Here is a 15,766-nt window from a genome sequence, read left to right on the forward strand (position 1 = left end):
GGTCACCATGAGTTAGAGCCAGCTCAACCACAAAGCATAGTTCTACCTGACACACTGGGGGTCACCATGAGTTAAAGCCAACTCAACCACAAACGGTTTTTTTCAATGTTTCCATTCTTTGTTTCCTAGGTTTCAGGCACCTGAGGTTGTTAATTGCTCCCAAGGAGAAGATAGCAGAGCTTCTTCAGAGCCCAGCCTCTTCTAAACCACTCCTGTGCTCTGAGGAGGATGGGGGAGGAGGATGGGGGAGGATGCAGCTCAAAGCTGTACTCCCCCAACTCCATCATACAAAAACAATCAGGTTCAAAAACCCCTCTGAGAAGAGGGTGTGAAGCCACCTATGCACTTCTGAGCAGGCCCAGAAAGGAGGGACGAGGGGGACCTGTCCTGAACTGTCACTGAGCATACAAGGACACAGACTTGCCACTCCTTCCAGCTGTTCTGAAGCTGAGTCTTTGCCTCACCCTAGCAAGAGCCCTGTGGGCAATATTGTGTTTGAGACATGGGCTGATACATACACACCCAGGAAATGGCCAAGACAGTGGACAGGCACCCTCTCCTCGCCCCTGCCTTCCCTCCAAAACAAATATATAAAAATCAGGAGGCCGCCTCCTGTGATAAGCATGGCTTGTGTGTGGTGTGTTTGTGAACCAGTAAAGTTGAATCTTATATGGGAATCCCAGGCCATTCAACTGACCAGACAAAAGTGCCTACACAGAGTGTGGCAGGCTACTCTCAGGGAAGCGCCTGGTGGGGACTGCCTCTGGAATGTCCCCAGTCAGGTTCCAACAGGCCAAGGTCCAGGCCTGAAGTCTGGTGAGAGCCGTGTTTGTTCAGGAAGTCCTCATGGAGACCTCTATCCAAACATGGGGCAGCTGCCTTCCCAAAGAGAACCTGCGTCTGTTTCTGGGTCAACACAGAGCAGGCCTCGACCATCCTTGACACACACCAGAGCACACTGCCTTTTCCCTGTCCTGGGCACTGCCAAGATCACCAAACAGCAGTAATTTTACATTTTGGTCACCATGCAAAAAACACTCTCAGGACATTCAAAAATCATTGGAGGTGTGGACGTCTCAAAGAGGTGGCAGTCATCTCTCTATTTCCTGTCTTGACAAACAATGGATGATATTTTTATATATCATCAGAGAACAATAGAATGATGCGAGGTTTTATAATTTCATGCCAGATTTCATGCTCCTTTAGCAGTTCAGTCATGCATTTAATTGAATTCTTTCTCTACTGGAGAATCAAGTAAGGCTCACAGGACCTCCACCTCTAATTCCTACATCCGTACCCCTAGTAAAGGACCCTGGATGGCACTAACTAATGGTTTGCGTTCAGCTATTAACCTAAAGGCATCCTGGTGTGGCACTGTGGGATAATGCACTGGACTGCAAGGTCATTTGAACTTCAAGGTAGTTCAAGTTCACCAGCCGCTCCTTGGAGACCCTGTACAGAGTCGCTATGAGTCGGTACCCACTCAATGGCACTTAGCAACAAATTAACCTAAAGGTTGGTGGTTCAAAGCCTCCAGCTACTCTATGGAAGCTAGGCCTGGAGCTCTGCTTCTGTAAAGAGGACAGACAAGCTAACCATATGGAGCAGTCCTAGTCTCTAACACATGGGGTCTCTATGAGTCAGAATGGGCTTAGGGTTTTGTGTTGAGGTGTTTGGGTGCTCTGGTACTTAGCAGTCTTTGGAAAGAGACGAGCTGCTAATCCCAGCTCCTTTTGCTAGGTCTCACTTCTTCCCTGTTTAAAATGGAGTTCAATATTTTTAATGGTGGTGTTAGTAATGAATTCATAATGAGATTTCTTGTGGATATTAGTAACCGCACTATGGAATAAAAAAATAAGCAGAGCCATGTGCAATTAAAAATTTTCCAGTACATTAAAAAAAATGAAACAGATCAAAGTAATTCTAATAATATATTTTCTTTCCCTCAATATATTAAGGAGTCCTGGTGTGACGCTGTGGGTTAATTTGATAAGCTGCAAAGTTGGTTTGAACAGCAAGGTTGATGGTTCAAGCTCACCAGCTGCTCCTTGGAAACCCTATACAGGGTCGCTATGGGTTGGAACCGACTTGACAGCACTTTAACAACAACAGCAATATATTAAACTCTTATCTTTCAATATGAAATCCACATAAATAACGATTGATAAAGCCATTTACATCTCTGTTCCTCAGACACAGACTTGGGGTGGGGGTTGGGGGTGGCCGGACTAGGGGATGGCCACTTCAAAGTCTCCATTCAGAAGGCCACTTCAGAGAAACCTTATTTTCAGTGTTGCTTGAAAACTAAATACCTATCCTGAAAAGGTGAATGAACCCTACTGATCATTTACACCTTGATGAGAATTTACTTAGCAGCTTGCTTTTCATGTCCAATATAAATAATACCAACTGTTTTCATTGGGATAAAGCCAAAAAATAAAAATTACTTTTAAGTCAATTCTGACACGCAGTAACCCTGTATGTGTCAGACTAGAACTGGGCTCCATTCCGTTTTCAGGGACTGATTGTTGAGAAGCAGACCACTAGGCTTGCTTCCAGCACACAGCTGGGTGGATTCAAACCTCCAACTTCCCAGCTAGCAGCTAAGCACACTAACAGTTGACATCACCAGGAACTGACTCGATTCAGAGCATTTCAGTCTAGCCTAGTTCCCTGTGCACAGCAGACAGAGACAGAGCTGGGAGGCGCCTCCATTTACAACCGTTCCACTGCCACTTATACATTTCATATGTACGTTTCATATGTACATGTCTTGATTGCTGGGTTGTTGGGGAGGGGCGGTTCCTCCATATCTAGATTTTAAACCATTCACAGCCAGAAACAAGCCTTTGTTTTCCTATTAAAGTGCCCAGATTAAAATAAACCAACCCTACACAGATGCTCAATGGAGGTTTATTGAAGTAATGACGATGGAGACCCAAGGTTGCCCATGGAGACCCAATCACAGAGAGGTTTCTGTTTGTCTACCTTTCTGGATAATAATATGCTGGCTTCCCACGAAGGCCTAGAAAGTCAAACTGTCACAAGGCCATAAAGATTCAGTGGGTTAGAAACAAGAGCATTGATTGCCTTGAGGAAGAGAAGCCCTTCGCTGCATTCACTATAAAGTCCAGAGAGCACCCAGTTCTGCCAGTGTAACCGAGTGGTTAAGGGCACATGGCTCAAAAATGCTTAGGTTCAAATCCTGGCTCCACCATTGATTGAGCAACAAGGAGCTTAGAAGCCCTGCTGACTCTGTGGGTTCATTGTCGGGCTGCTAACTGTGAGGTTGGCAGTTCAAACCCACCACTTTTCTTCTAGGGAGAAAGATGGGGCTATCTGTTCCTGTAACAATTTACTGTCTTGGAAACTATAAACAGTCAGAATCGACTTGATGCCAGTGAGCTATTTAATGTCTTTTCTAGCCATGGTTTTGTAAACTCCCACCAAATAACTTTTTCCTGATGGGTCTGGGTAAGAAAAGGTGGGGGAGGTACTGATGGATTATAAGATTCAGTTGTGAGTGAGTGTTAACAGGGCTAATTGTGCTTAGCCAAATTTGCCATCCTGTTGTTGTTGTTAGGTACCATCGAGTCGGTACCGACTCATAGTGAGTGACCCTATGCACAGCAGAACAAAACACTGCCCGATCCTGGGCCAATGTCAGTATTTCTGCCACTTTGGCAATCCATCTCACTGGGGGTCTTCCTACTGGGTATAAAATGAATCATCTCAGAAGCAGAGGTGGGGTGATCTTACTACCACCGAGGAAGAAAAGCCAAGAGTAGAACACAGCCTTTGGATCCTGAGATCTCTGTGCATTGAACCTTCCAGGGACAGAAAGGAGGAAGGGCAGAGATGCAGCTGCACCAGAGCCAAGATCCGGAGCATGAGACAGAGTGGTGGGCCTCCCAGCCCACAGAGCAAGTAAAACTGAGGGCCATTAGGCATGAGGTTCACTTGTGGAGTGGGGTGCGTCCAGGAACTTAACAGGAGAGCTAAATTTGCTGACCCACAGAGCCAGAGCTGAGTTCCTTCAAGCTGAGGCTTATAGAGGAGTGGAGTGTCCTTTGGGCGTTTATGTTTTTGTTAAGTTCCACCAAGTTGCCTCCAACCCATAGTGACCCTGTATAGGGTTTCCAAGGAGCAGCTGGTGAGCTTGAACCAGCGACATTGCAGTTCAAATGACTTTGCAGTCTGACTCATTAACCCACAATGCCACACCAGGCATTTATAAACAGCTCTGAAAGAGCTTTGTAACACTGCCTAGGCAGGATAGAGGCCAGGCCAAGGGCCAGAGAGAAGCCTGCCTGTGGGCACAGTGACGGAGAGACTGTCCTGACTAGAAATATGCCCTGAGCAGTTTTTGTTCCTGCATTGTAACCTGTTAACCTCCCTAAAACCCCCTAATTGTGAGTGTGGTGCCTGAGTTTTGTGTACTCATTGCAACAAATTATTGAACTCAGTTGAGTAGAAAGAGTTAGAAGGGATAGCAGGTACCATTTCTTATGGTTGGTATCAGTAGCTATGAGACTTAGGGCATGTTATATAAACGCTCTGTGCCCTGCTTGCCCCTCTGTGAAATGAGGGTCACAGTGGATCTACCTGACATTTTCTTATGATAAGGAAATAAGTTAATGCATACCACCTGCTAGACGGTGCCTGGCCCAAACTCAGCACGAAATATAGGTTAGTTATTATTATTAAGAATAGCTCTGGTAGCATAGGGTTATGAACCGCAAGGTCAGCAGTTCGAAACTACCAGCTGCTTCACGGGAGAAAGAGGAGGCTTTCTGCTCCCGTAAAGATTTACAGCCTCAGAAACCCTATTCAGGGTTGCTATGAGTTGGAACCGACTCGACAGCGCTTAACAACAACAACATTATTATTATTATCCTCTTCTTGTTCATCCCCTTGTCTAAAGCAGTTTCTGCTTCCTTACACAGATAGATACACCTTCTGAATTCAAAGCTCACCTCAAAGGGTAGCAGTGTTGTGATTTCATAGCACTGATTTCCATTTTCTGGAATATTAGGAATCCTTCCCATCTCACTTAATGGTCTAGTAATTACATTCTCTTTGGAAAAATAATAAAATAAAACAACCTACTCTAAAATGTAAATACCCTTTTCTTCACTGATTGGGTAAGCCCAGCATTTTGAGGAAAATGGCGCACTGACCTAAGCCATGGTATTTTTAATCACCTCATATGCATGTAAAAGTTGGACAATGAATAAGGAAGGCCATAGAAGAATTAATGCATTTGAATTATGGTGTTGGAGGAGAATAATAAGTTACCATGGACTGCCAGAAGAACAAACAAATTTGTCTTGGAAGACGTACAGCCAGAATGCTCCTTAGAAGTGAAGATGGGCAGACTTCATCTCTCATATTTTGGATATGTTATCAGGAGGGACAAGTCCCTGGAGAAGCATGTCAAGCTTGGTAAAGTGAAGGATCAGCAAAAAGAAAGAAGAGCCTCAATGAGATGGATTGACTTGGAGGCAGCAATAATGGGCTCAAACGTAGCAACAGTTGTGAGGATGGTGTAGGACTGGCCAGCGTTTCCTTCTGTTGTGTTTAGGGTCGCTATGAATCAGATGCAACTCAATGGTACCAAACACTAGCAACCACAAGGCACCTATCCCAACTTGAATATAAAATGCTTTCCTCTCTCAATCTTGACTTGAGGTCAGAGAGGCAGAAACACGGAACATCTGGTTGAAGCGGTAGCTGTTAGGTTTGAAGTCATTTTGTTTCAAGAGGAGATTGGAGGAAGACAAGAATCTTTAAAACAAGTGTGTTGCTGTTACGTGCCATCGAGTTGTTTCTGACTCATATCGCCTCTATATAGGGTTTCCAAGGAGCGGCTGGAGGGTTGGAACCACCACCTTTTGAGGTTCAAATCAACCTTGAAAAGTTCTTAGATCCATTTCAGTCCAACACAGAGAACAACTCAGAAACACTTTGGAATTTGCTCTTCAAGTTTAAGTTATACTTACATTGGCTATGTCATATGCAAATGACAGCTTGAATATCCAATCCATTTCAATACCTGAGTTTCCCAAAACATCCTGAAAGACAGTTAATTCAAAATATCACCAGTGACTTGACCCAAAGCACAGTGAGCTTCACCAGTGACTTGACCCAAAGCACAGTGAGCTCTCATACATTGAATATGATCTGAGGCAGAGCTATCTAAATCTAGTAACCAGACATTTTTCCAGGATTACTGTACTATGCATTGACTCAGAATTGAGAAAGTACACAGTCTTGACTTTTACAAAAAATTCCTTTTTCCAGACATAAAGCTAATTGTCACATATCATGTATAGGATCAGCCCAGAAGCACAAGTCAACAAAAGCTGTCACATCTTAGGAGGTAAAGCCAAATTCAGACAGTTTCCATCCAAAACAAAGAACCCCAGACTCTTGGTGACACCAGGGGTAATTTTATCACCTACAGGCTGACTAAAAAATTTCAGGTCTTACAATCAGACCAGACAGGAACCACCCTTGGACCAAAGAGGACAATCGCTGATCAGGTTCCTTATTATTTGACAGTAATCAAACCTGAGGTAAGCTTTTCTACTATGCTTACCTTCAAACTTCCTTTTTTGCAATACTGGGTGACAATGCATATGTTAGGTGGTTCCATGCAAACACCAAAGAAAGGAACGATGTTGTCGTGTCTCAAGTCACACATCTAAAAATAATAACAGTAATAGGAGTAATATAGACTCTATAGATTGGAGTCCTGGCGCTGTGGGTTAGTGCACCAGACCACAAAGCCATTTGACCTGAAAGGTTGGTGGTTCAAGCTCACCAGATGCTCCTTGGAAACCCTATACAGGGTCACTATGGGTCAGAATCAACTCAATGACACTTAACAGCAACAACAATAGAGTATGTTTTCAATGCCAGGAACGATGTCACCTATGTGTTTTGCATCCTTTCTCTCATTTGATTCTCACAAAGATCCCATGAGATAAGGACTACTGTTGCTCCTATTTTGCAGATGGGGAAACTGATACTTGAGGTGGTCAATTAATGATACAACCTTGCTTTCTGAAAGTGAAGAGGACTTAAAATATTTACTGATGAAGATCAAAGAGCGCAGCCTTCAGTATGGATTACATCTCAATGCTGTTGCTGTTGTTCTTAAGTGCCATCGAGTCGGTTCCGACCCATAGCGACCCTGAACAGAGTTTCTGAGTAAAGAACACAAAAATCTTCACCACTGGACCAACAAACAACATTCTTATCAACGGAGAAAAGATTGAAGTTGTCAAGGACTTCATTCTTCTTGGATCAACCATCAACACTCGCGGAAGCAGCAGTCAAGAAATCAAACGATGTATTGCATTAGGCAAATCTGCTGCACAAGACCTTTTTAAAGTATTGAAGAGAAAAGATGTCAGTTTGAGGACTAAGGTGCGCCTGACCCAAGCCATGGTATTTTCAATTACCTCATATGCATGTGAAAACTGGACAGGGAATAAGGAAGACTGTAGAAGAACTGATGCTTTTGAGTTATGGTGTTGGAGGAGAATATTGAAAGTGCCATGGGCTTCTGAAAGAACAGACAGATCTGTGTTGGAAGAAGTGCAGCCAGAGTGCTCCTGAGAGGCAAGGATGGCCAAACTTCATCTCACGTACTTCAGACATATTGTCAAGAGATACCAATCACTGGAGAAAGGTATCATGTTTGGTAAGGTGGAGGGTCAGAGAAAAAGAGGAAGACCCCCAACATGATAGACTGGCAAAGTTACAGCATCAGTGGGCTCAAGCGTGGCAACAATTGTAAGGTTGGCCCAGGATCAGGCAGTGTTTCATTCTGTTGTACATAATGTCGCTATGAATCGGTACCAAATCGATGGCACCTAACAACAACAGAAATAGATAACTTATAAGCAACAGAGGTGGGATGTAAAGTCAGATGGTCTCCATCAGAAAATAAACCAGTGGACAATCTAAGCCTAATCCTGTATGTAGATATAAACTAGTCCATGTCACAAAGGGTAGACCCATCCTTGTTTATCTATGACTGGCAGTATCAGGATATGGGCCAAGACAGATCCTAGATATAGAGCTAGGAATCAGATCCCAGGAACTTGACTCTCTCTCCAAGGAGCAGGTTCAAGGCAGGTGAACAACCATCACAAACATAGAGGATTAAGGACCAAGGAAGGATCAAGTGAAGAAAAGGGTGACTGGGAGAGATCCCACACTTCAGGCACCAAAGAATCTGAAATCCAAATTGGGTTGTCAGTGAAGAGGGAAGAGGTGAGCGCCAAGTTAAGGGAATACCCTTACTCCTTTGGGATGGGAACCACTCCTCACAAGTAGAAGCAGGTCATGGGAGGGGGTGTCAGGAGCACAGGGCAGTGGTCTCCCCCTTCCCCCAAAGGGCGGAGCCTCACCAGTCGGATTTCCTGAAGTACAGCTGGCTTCTTAATCCAGGCTTCAGCTTGCTCACTGACATAGCGAATGGCTACATGGTTTCCCTGGAGCAAGAAACAAAGCAGAGGGTGCTTAACCCAGGATGGTCCAGCGGAAGCTTCCCCAGAAAAGGCTAGGAAGGGAGCCGGAAGGCCACTTGTAGGAAAACTCAGTGAGCTCCTCACTGTGCTGCCCAGTGCCATCCAGTCAGTTGTGACTCAACCCCTGTGTGTCAGAGCAGAACTGAGCTCCATAGAGTTCTCAATGGCTGCGTTTTAGAAAGTAGGTCACCAGACCAGTCTTCCAACGCACCTCTGGGTGGACTTGAACCTCCAACCTTTTGATGAGCAGTTGAGCACATTAACTATTTGTACCACCCCAAAACAGGTACTGTGCTAGATGCTAAATACGAAACATATTGAAATGGCAAGGTAGGTATGCATAACCCATTTCCAGACAGGATCATGGAAATCCAATAACTTGTCTAAATCACACATTAGGAAACTGGGGAAGCATCCTTTGGACCATCAGTAGCCGGAAGTTGAGCATCTGACTGCAAGACTGAAGTTCCTGGTGGTGAAGTGGTTAAGTGTTTCGCTGCTAACCATAAGATTGGTGAATTGAGTCCACCTAGAGATGCCTTCTCAAATGTCAGACACTGAAAACGCTCGGGAGCTCTATTCTACTCTGATACACACAGGGCTACCAGGAGTCCTTGTGTGGGGCTGTAGGATAAAGCGCTGAACTGACTATAAGGTCACTTTGAACCACAAGTTGGTGGTTCAAACTCACCAACCACTCCTTGGAATCCCTGTATGGCCACTATGACTCAGAACTGGCTCGATGGCATTTAACAACAAACATGAGTCACAGTCGAGTTGATTTAGCTTATTTATTTACTCCAAGACTATATGTAAAAATGGCATGCTTGCAGCAGCAGCAGCCAGATAAGAGACATCATCACACTGCACTGTTGTATAATCATAAATTATATACAAATTATATAATGATTCCTATTACATAGTAATGTTCATTATTATGCTGAGAGTATATTGAAGTAGGGACCCAAGTGTAAGTCTGAAGTTAGATGTTGGGTTCAAAGTCCAGCTCTACCACTGTCCAGCACAATGATTAAGCACATGCTGCTAACCAAAATGTCAGAAGTTTGAACCCACTCACCACTACTCAGGAGAAAGATGCAACAGTCTGCTTCTGGAAAGATCTACAGGTTAGGAAACACTAAAGGTCAGTCCTCCTCTGTCCTGTAAGGTTGCTGTGGGTTGGAATCTCTTAGGATTGTTAAGAATATTAAATGAGCTAACATGTAGCACTGTTAGTTCAAGGCCTGGCACATATAAAATTTTTGGCAAGCAGCATCTCTTATTGTGATTATCTATAGAGTCTGCTTTTAGAGAGGCCCTTAATCACTCACCACCAAAACATACAGCAATGTGAAAAGAGCTGGTAGAAAGAAGTGACTGGGTCTGTAACCAAGAAAAGGTGAGCCATGGAACAAGTGAAATACCAACCAGCCCAAGATCTGCCTCTTGACTTTGTTGTTGTTGAGAAGTGCTGTTGAGTCAGTTCCAATCCACAGTAACCCTGTATCGGGTTTCTGAGGAGCGGCTGGTGAGCTTGAACCACCAACCTTATGGTTCAAACCAACCTTGCCATCCAGTGCATTAACTTGCCGTGCCACACTATTTGGCAGTATCGAATTAATGACTTAGGACAAGAAGCATGGTGATTGGAGTCTCAAGGAGGAAGGAAGAGATCCCTGTGAGATAAAGAAAAGTGTTCTTATAAGAGACAATCCTTACATGGAACCATGACAGGTAAGAAGGTTCCAGATGGATGGGATGAAGGGGAGCAAGCATGGCATTGTTAGGGAGTAGAGTACACGCACCATAATCGACAAGACCAATCTGATGAGCATAAGATCTGGAAGGTCTAAAAGTAGGTTGGGCCTAGATGCCAGAGTGCCTTGAATCCCTTGTTAAGGACTGTTGACAACACTATTGTGCAGACCAGACAGTAAGCACTGGAATGCCAACCACAAGGTCCATGGTTTGAGTCCACACACTGCTTCACAACAGAAGGATGGGGCTTTCTGCTCCCGGGAAGATTTTAAGCCTCGGAAACTCTATACAGGGTCGCTACGAGTTGGGACCAACTCAATGGCAATTAACAACAACATTTGCGTGGGCCACAGAGGTAGGGAGCCAATGATGGTGATGGAGGGAGGGAAGGGAACATGAGATGTGTTGGGTGTGCTTACTGGCTCCCGTCTCGAAATGAGTTTTGACTGCAATACACCTAGTAACCTACATGGTGGTTCTGAAGGTGTGTGGTAGGTAATATCCCAGCAGGATTTTTGTTTGGAAACTCAAGTGACTGATAAGTTCAATTTGCCCAGTTTGGAGCAATGAACAAGTCTTCTCTTGCTGAGAGCTTTCTGCCCCTACTCTCCAGGACTTCCATTTTAAAGAGTAAATACAGATGTCTTTTCTTTACATAATTTCCCTCCCCCCAGGGGACTTGAACTTCTGAAGGATCACTAAACACAGGCTACTCTGTGTCTGGGGTTTGGGAGGTAGGATGGCCCAGGGAGGAATTATGCTTCAGACTTCAGCAGCTGACAGTTTGTGTGCAGAAGCCTCAAAATCCACTACTGGTTAGCGGTCCCTCAGTGCTTAGGAATCAAGGGCGAAATTTTCCTCACACAAGGTCTGCGCTGCACAATGGGGTACCACTAGTCACATGGGCTATTTTAATTTAACTGAATTAAAATGAAATCATTTCAGTTCAATTCCTCAGTCCTACTTTGTGGGACTAAACAGGCAGTGACTGTTCTTAGGTGCCATCGAGCCAACTAACAGTGGCCCATTTCACAGAGCAGAATGGCTCCATAAGGTTTCCTAGGCTGTCATATTTATAGGAGGCCTGGTGTGGTAATGTAGGATAAGCACTGGACTGCTAACCACCACAGTTCAAACCTACCAGGCGCTCCTCAGAAACTCTATACAAGGTTGCTATGAGTCAGAACTGATCCGATGGCACTTAACAACATACAACAACAATCTTTACAGGAGAAGATTACCAGGTCATTTTCCTGCAGACCACTGGGCAGTTTCAAACCATCAAACTTTCTGTTAGCAGCAAGTGCTTCACTGTTGTACCACCAAGGTTCATTGAGTAATGGCTTGTGGCTGCCATATTGGTCAGTGCAGATATGGAACATTTCCATCATCACAGAAAGGTCTATGGGACAGAACTGGGTCTAGTCTAAAAGTCTTGCTACTCAAAATGTGCTCAAGACCGGCAGCATAAAAATCACTTGGATGTTTGTTAGAACGAAGACTCAAAAATTCGAACCCAGACCAAGCGAATCAAAATCTGCATTGTAACATGAACACCAGCTGATTTGTATGCATATTAAAATTTGAGAAACTCTGATGTGGGGCCACAAGACTATCTTGGCTTTAGCGTGGGGAAACCAAATCAAACCAAACCAATTGCCATGGAGCCAATTCCAACTCTTAGGGATCTTATAGGACAGAATGGAACTGTCTCATAGTGCAGTTTTTAGGAGAACAGACTGCCACATCCTTCTCCCATGGAGTGGCTGTGGGTTAGAACTGTCAACCTTTAGGTTAGCTATTGAGTGCTTACCCACTGCACCAAGAATGCCCAACCCCATAGGGAGAACAGGCAGAGAGCAGAACAGAGATGTCCCGAGTCCAACATGCAGCATCTTGCCATTAGACATACCTGGTAAAGTCCTACTGGGGCATAGAAGAGTTCTTCCCCCTGCTGACTCTTGACAAAGGAGCCAAGGTCTCCAGAAATCATCACACTGGATGTACTACTGAGGTTTCCTCTTGAAGCAGGTGTGCCTCTCTGGGATGGCTGTAAAACAGAACACAGGAATATACATTTATTCTGTAGAGGAGGAAACTGGGTACCAAAGTCACACCGTTAATAAAAGGGAAAGTCAGAACTTGAACTCTGACCTCTCTGACCTTGAAGAGCAAGTGCCTAACTCCTACACACATCATTCTTGGCATCTGGACCACCGTGGGCAGTAGACTGTAGTCGTTATAAAACAAGTCCCAGCTCCACCATTTAACTACTTATATGTCCTTGGGCCAGTAAATAAGGAAGACCGTAGAAAAATTGATGATTTTCAGTTAGTTTGACTAAGGTGCGCCTGACCCAAGCCATGGTATTTTCAATAACTTCATATGCATGCAAAAGCTGTACAGTGAATAAGGAAGACTGTAGAAGAATTGATGCTTTTGAGTGATGGTGTTGGAGGAGAATAGTGAAAGTGCCATGGGCTGCCAAAAGAACCATAGATCCATTTTGGAAGAAGTGCAGCCAGAGTGCTCCTTGGAGGTCAAGATGGCCAAACTTTGTCTCTCATATTTTAGACATATTGTCAGGAGGGACCAGTCACTAGAGAATGATATCAGGTTTGGTAAGGTGGAGGGTCAGAGAAAAAAAGGAAGACCCCCAATGAGATGGATCGGCCAAGTGGCAGCATCGATGGACGCAAACATGGCAACAGTAGTGAGGTTGGCCAGGATCAGGCAGAGTTTCGTTCTGCTGTGCATAAGGTCACTATGAGTGGGTACTGACTTGATGGCACGTAACAACAGGAACAACAATGTCCTTGGGCCAGAATCATTTTCCTAAATGAATACCTAACCAATCACAAGTGTTCCTGTTGTGTGCCGTTGAGTTGACTCTGGCCCACAGTGACTCTGAGACAGAGTAGAACTGCCTCCTTGGGTTTTGCTGCATGTAATTTTTGTGGGTACAGATCTCCAAGTCTTTTGTCCTGTGAAGCCACAGGGTGGGTTTGAACCACAACGAGAAAATGCCTTTGATGAAAAGGGACCCAATTTTTCAAAAAGAGTCTTATATGGAGTCCTAACTGGAAACCAGACAGATGAAGAAGGCAAGATTGCTTTGACTGATGATGGAAAAGGGAAGCTCAAAATCCTCTGGGCTCAGTGTTCTCCCCACCTACCACTCCCAATGATCGTTCACCTCCACCACCAGGCCAATGAGTCCCAGAATCCCAGAAACGTTTGAAAATGATTTACCAAATATATCTCAGTCTTCCGGGTTTAGCTGAAGTCCCCCTAACATGGTACCTGACTTGCTTCCAGTCCGTGAGCACCCCAAGTCTTGGCATATCCTGATTACTTCTCCCCTTTTTACCATCTAGCAAGCCTACTCTTCCCAAAAGCCACCTCTCCTCTCCTTTGTGGCTGTATCCCCAGGCCCAGCACTTAGATTGGCCTATAGGAGACTCTCAACTAGTATTTGCTGAGCTAATAACCTCATTGTACAAGTGGGTTAAAGGAGTTCCCGAGGCTCTGAAAACACATGCTCCTAGGAAACACTTGAATAACTGAGCAGGACCTATAGGTCCTTATACCCACATAGCATAGAGCTGAAGGGGACTTTAGAGACTGTTCAATCTGTGTGTGTATTCAGAGGACCGGAGAGGCTAAATGGCTTTCCCAGAGATATTCAGCAAGCAGCAGGCCTGAAAACAGAACTCAGGTAGCAAGGCTCTTCATTAAGTTGTTGTTGTTAGCTTCTGTGAAGTTAGCTCCCCCACATCCCACCTGAATCATGGTGACCACATGTGCAGTCTAGTCCTGGACTATTTATTGTGATCCATAGAGTTCACACTGGCTGATTCTATTGCCTTTCTTTCTAGTCTGTCTAAGTCTGGAAGCTCCAGGGAAATTTCTTTAGCATCATAGCAGCACACAAGTCTTCAATGACTGCACCCGAAGTACACTGGCTGGGAATGGAACTCGGGTTTCCTGCATGGAAGGTAAGGACTCTACCACTGAGCCACCACTGTCTCCATTCTTGTTAAGTGCTCTCTTTATAAATGAGTCATCCTCCTGCTCTCCTAAGCTTCTAGACAAGGCCCCTTCCAGGAGTGGTGGTGTGGGCCACATGGGGCCTTACCTTGTTCTGGGGCAGAATGGTAATGTCATCATAATTTATTTGCCACCAAATGTCTTTAAGTTGTCTCTGCCATTTTCCCCTCTGCATCCTTAAAATCAGACCTAGGCTGGCAGCTCCCAAGACAACCAACAGGATCATCAGCTTGAGAATCATGGCAGTTGTTCCTGGCAGACAGAAACACAAAGTGATTTGAGTCAGCCTAACACCAGAAGAAATGCATCCATGCCCTGGCCTAGCCCTGCCAACCAAATGCCTCTCAAGCTGCACAGTCATGGGGATGAGTTGGGTACACTGAATTTACTCAGATGTCATTTCTTCCATGAATCCACCTCGACCACCCTTTCTCTCATGGCACCTGCACTCCCCTCCCCCTTTGACTAGGAACTCCCACTGTAGAGAGATCAATGAGGAGGAAGATTTCTAATGCTGCCACCAGCTTTGATCGGCCATCTACTGTGTGCTGTCCTTAGAGTCATTCTTTCAGCATGACCCATCGAGTTCCAGAGCCTGAGCTCCTAGCCAGTGGGCAGCCCTCCCCTGCCCAGATTCTTTCTACTTCCCTAGAAGATCCTGAGTCCAATTTCCCTAGGGCAGTGACTTTCAACAGGGGAGGACGCATCTGCTTTAGTCTTCCTCAGAGACATTTTTCAGTGTCTGGAGACCTTTAAGGGTCTTACAACTAGAAGGATGCTATCTAGTGGTTCGACACCAAGGGTGCTGCTCAACATCCTACATGCACGGGGCCCCTGCACACACCACAGAGAATCATCCAGCCCCACATGTCACTAGCACTGTGGTTGAGCATCAGGCCTAGGTAATCTCTGCCTGCCACCTTCTCCAAGCTGTCACACTTACCTGTAAAAGTAGGCTCACCATCACACAGCTCATTGTAAAATCCACAGGCTGGTCTTCCTCCAGGAAGGGAGCCATGGGACGAAGTAATATTGAAGAAATTCCTCACCGGTCTTGAAAAAGTACAAAAGACAGAGTTCACTCAATTTATTTTAGTTTTCACTACCTTACAATCAGACTGCTGGTGTGGTGATGTAGGATCAGCACTGGACTGCGAACCACAAGGTTGGCAGTTCAAACCCACCAGCTGCTCCTCAGAACTCCTATACATGGTCACTATGAGTTGGAACCAACTCGACAGCAGGTAACAACAACAACAACCTCACATGGGGCAGGAGCACCTAAAGCATGGGTGTCATTTGCAAAAAGTAGACCTTGGTCTCTTAATTCAAACTTTTACTGACCTGCCCAGTTTTTCCAGCTCAACGAAACTCTTTAAATCCAACCTTCAGGTACATGGAAATTCCTTAAGAGT

At 44.9% G+C, this 15,766-nt stretch overlaps 1 protein-coding gene across 1 annotated transcript in view; it reads right to left on the minus strand.

The window, feature by feature from the left end:
- The window catches only part of LOC102840868 (guanylate cyclase 2G-like), a 52,532-nt gene that overhangs the window by 15,573 nt on the left and 21,193 nt on the right, over positions 1-15,766 (minus strand). The window contains exons 7-12 of the mRNA XM_006831483.1: positions 15,283-15,404; positions 14,440-14,603; positions 12,214-12,351; positions 8,424-8,507; positions 6,602-6,706; positions 6,003-6,074 (exon numbers count right to left, since the gene is read on the minus strand). Coding sequence (XP_006831546.1) covers positions 6,003-6,074; positions 6,602-6,706; positions 8,424-8,507; positions 12,214-12,351; positions 14,440-14,603; positions 15,283-15,404 — 685 coding nt within the window. The remainder of the gene's footprint in view (positions 1-6,002; positions 6,075-6,601; positions 6,707-8,423; positions 8,508-12,213; positions 12,352-14,439; positions 14,604-15,282; positions 15,405-15,766) is intronic.

The sequence above is a fragment of the Chrysochloris asiatica genome, unplaced genomic scaffold (genome assembly GCF_000296735.1).
Source record: "Chrysochloris asiatica unplaced genomic scaffold, ChrAsi1.0 scaffold00003, whole genome shotgun sequence".
Taxonomy (NCBI): Eukaryota; Metazoa; Chordata; class Mammalia; order Afrosoricida; family Chrysochloridae; genus Chrysochloris; species Chrysochloris asiatica.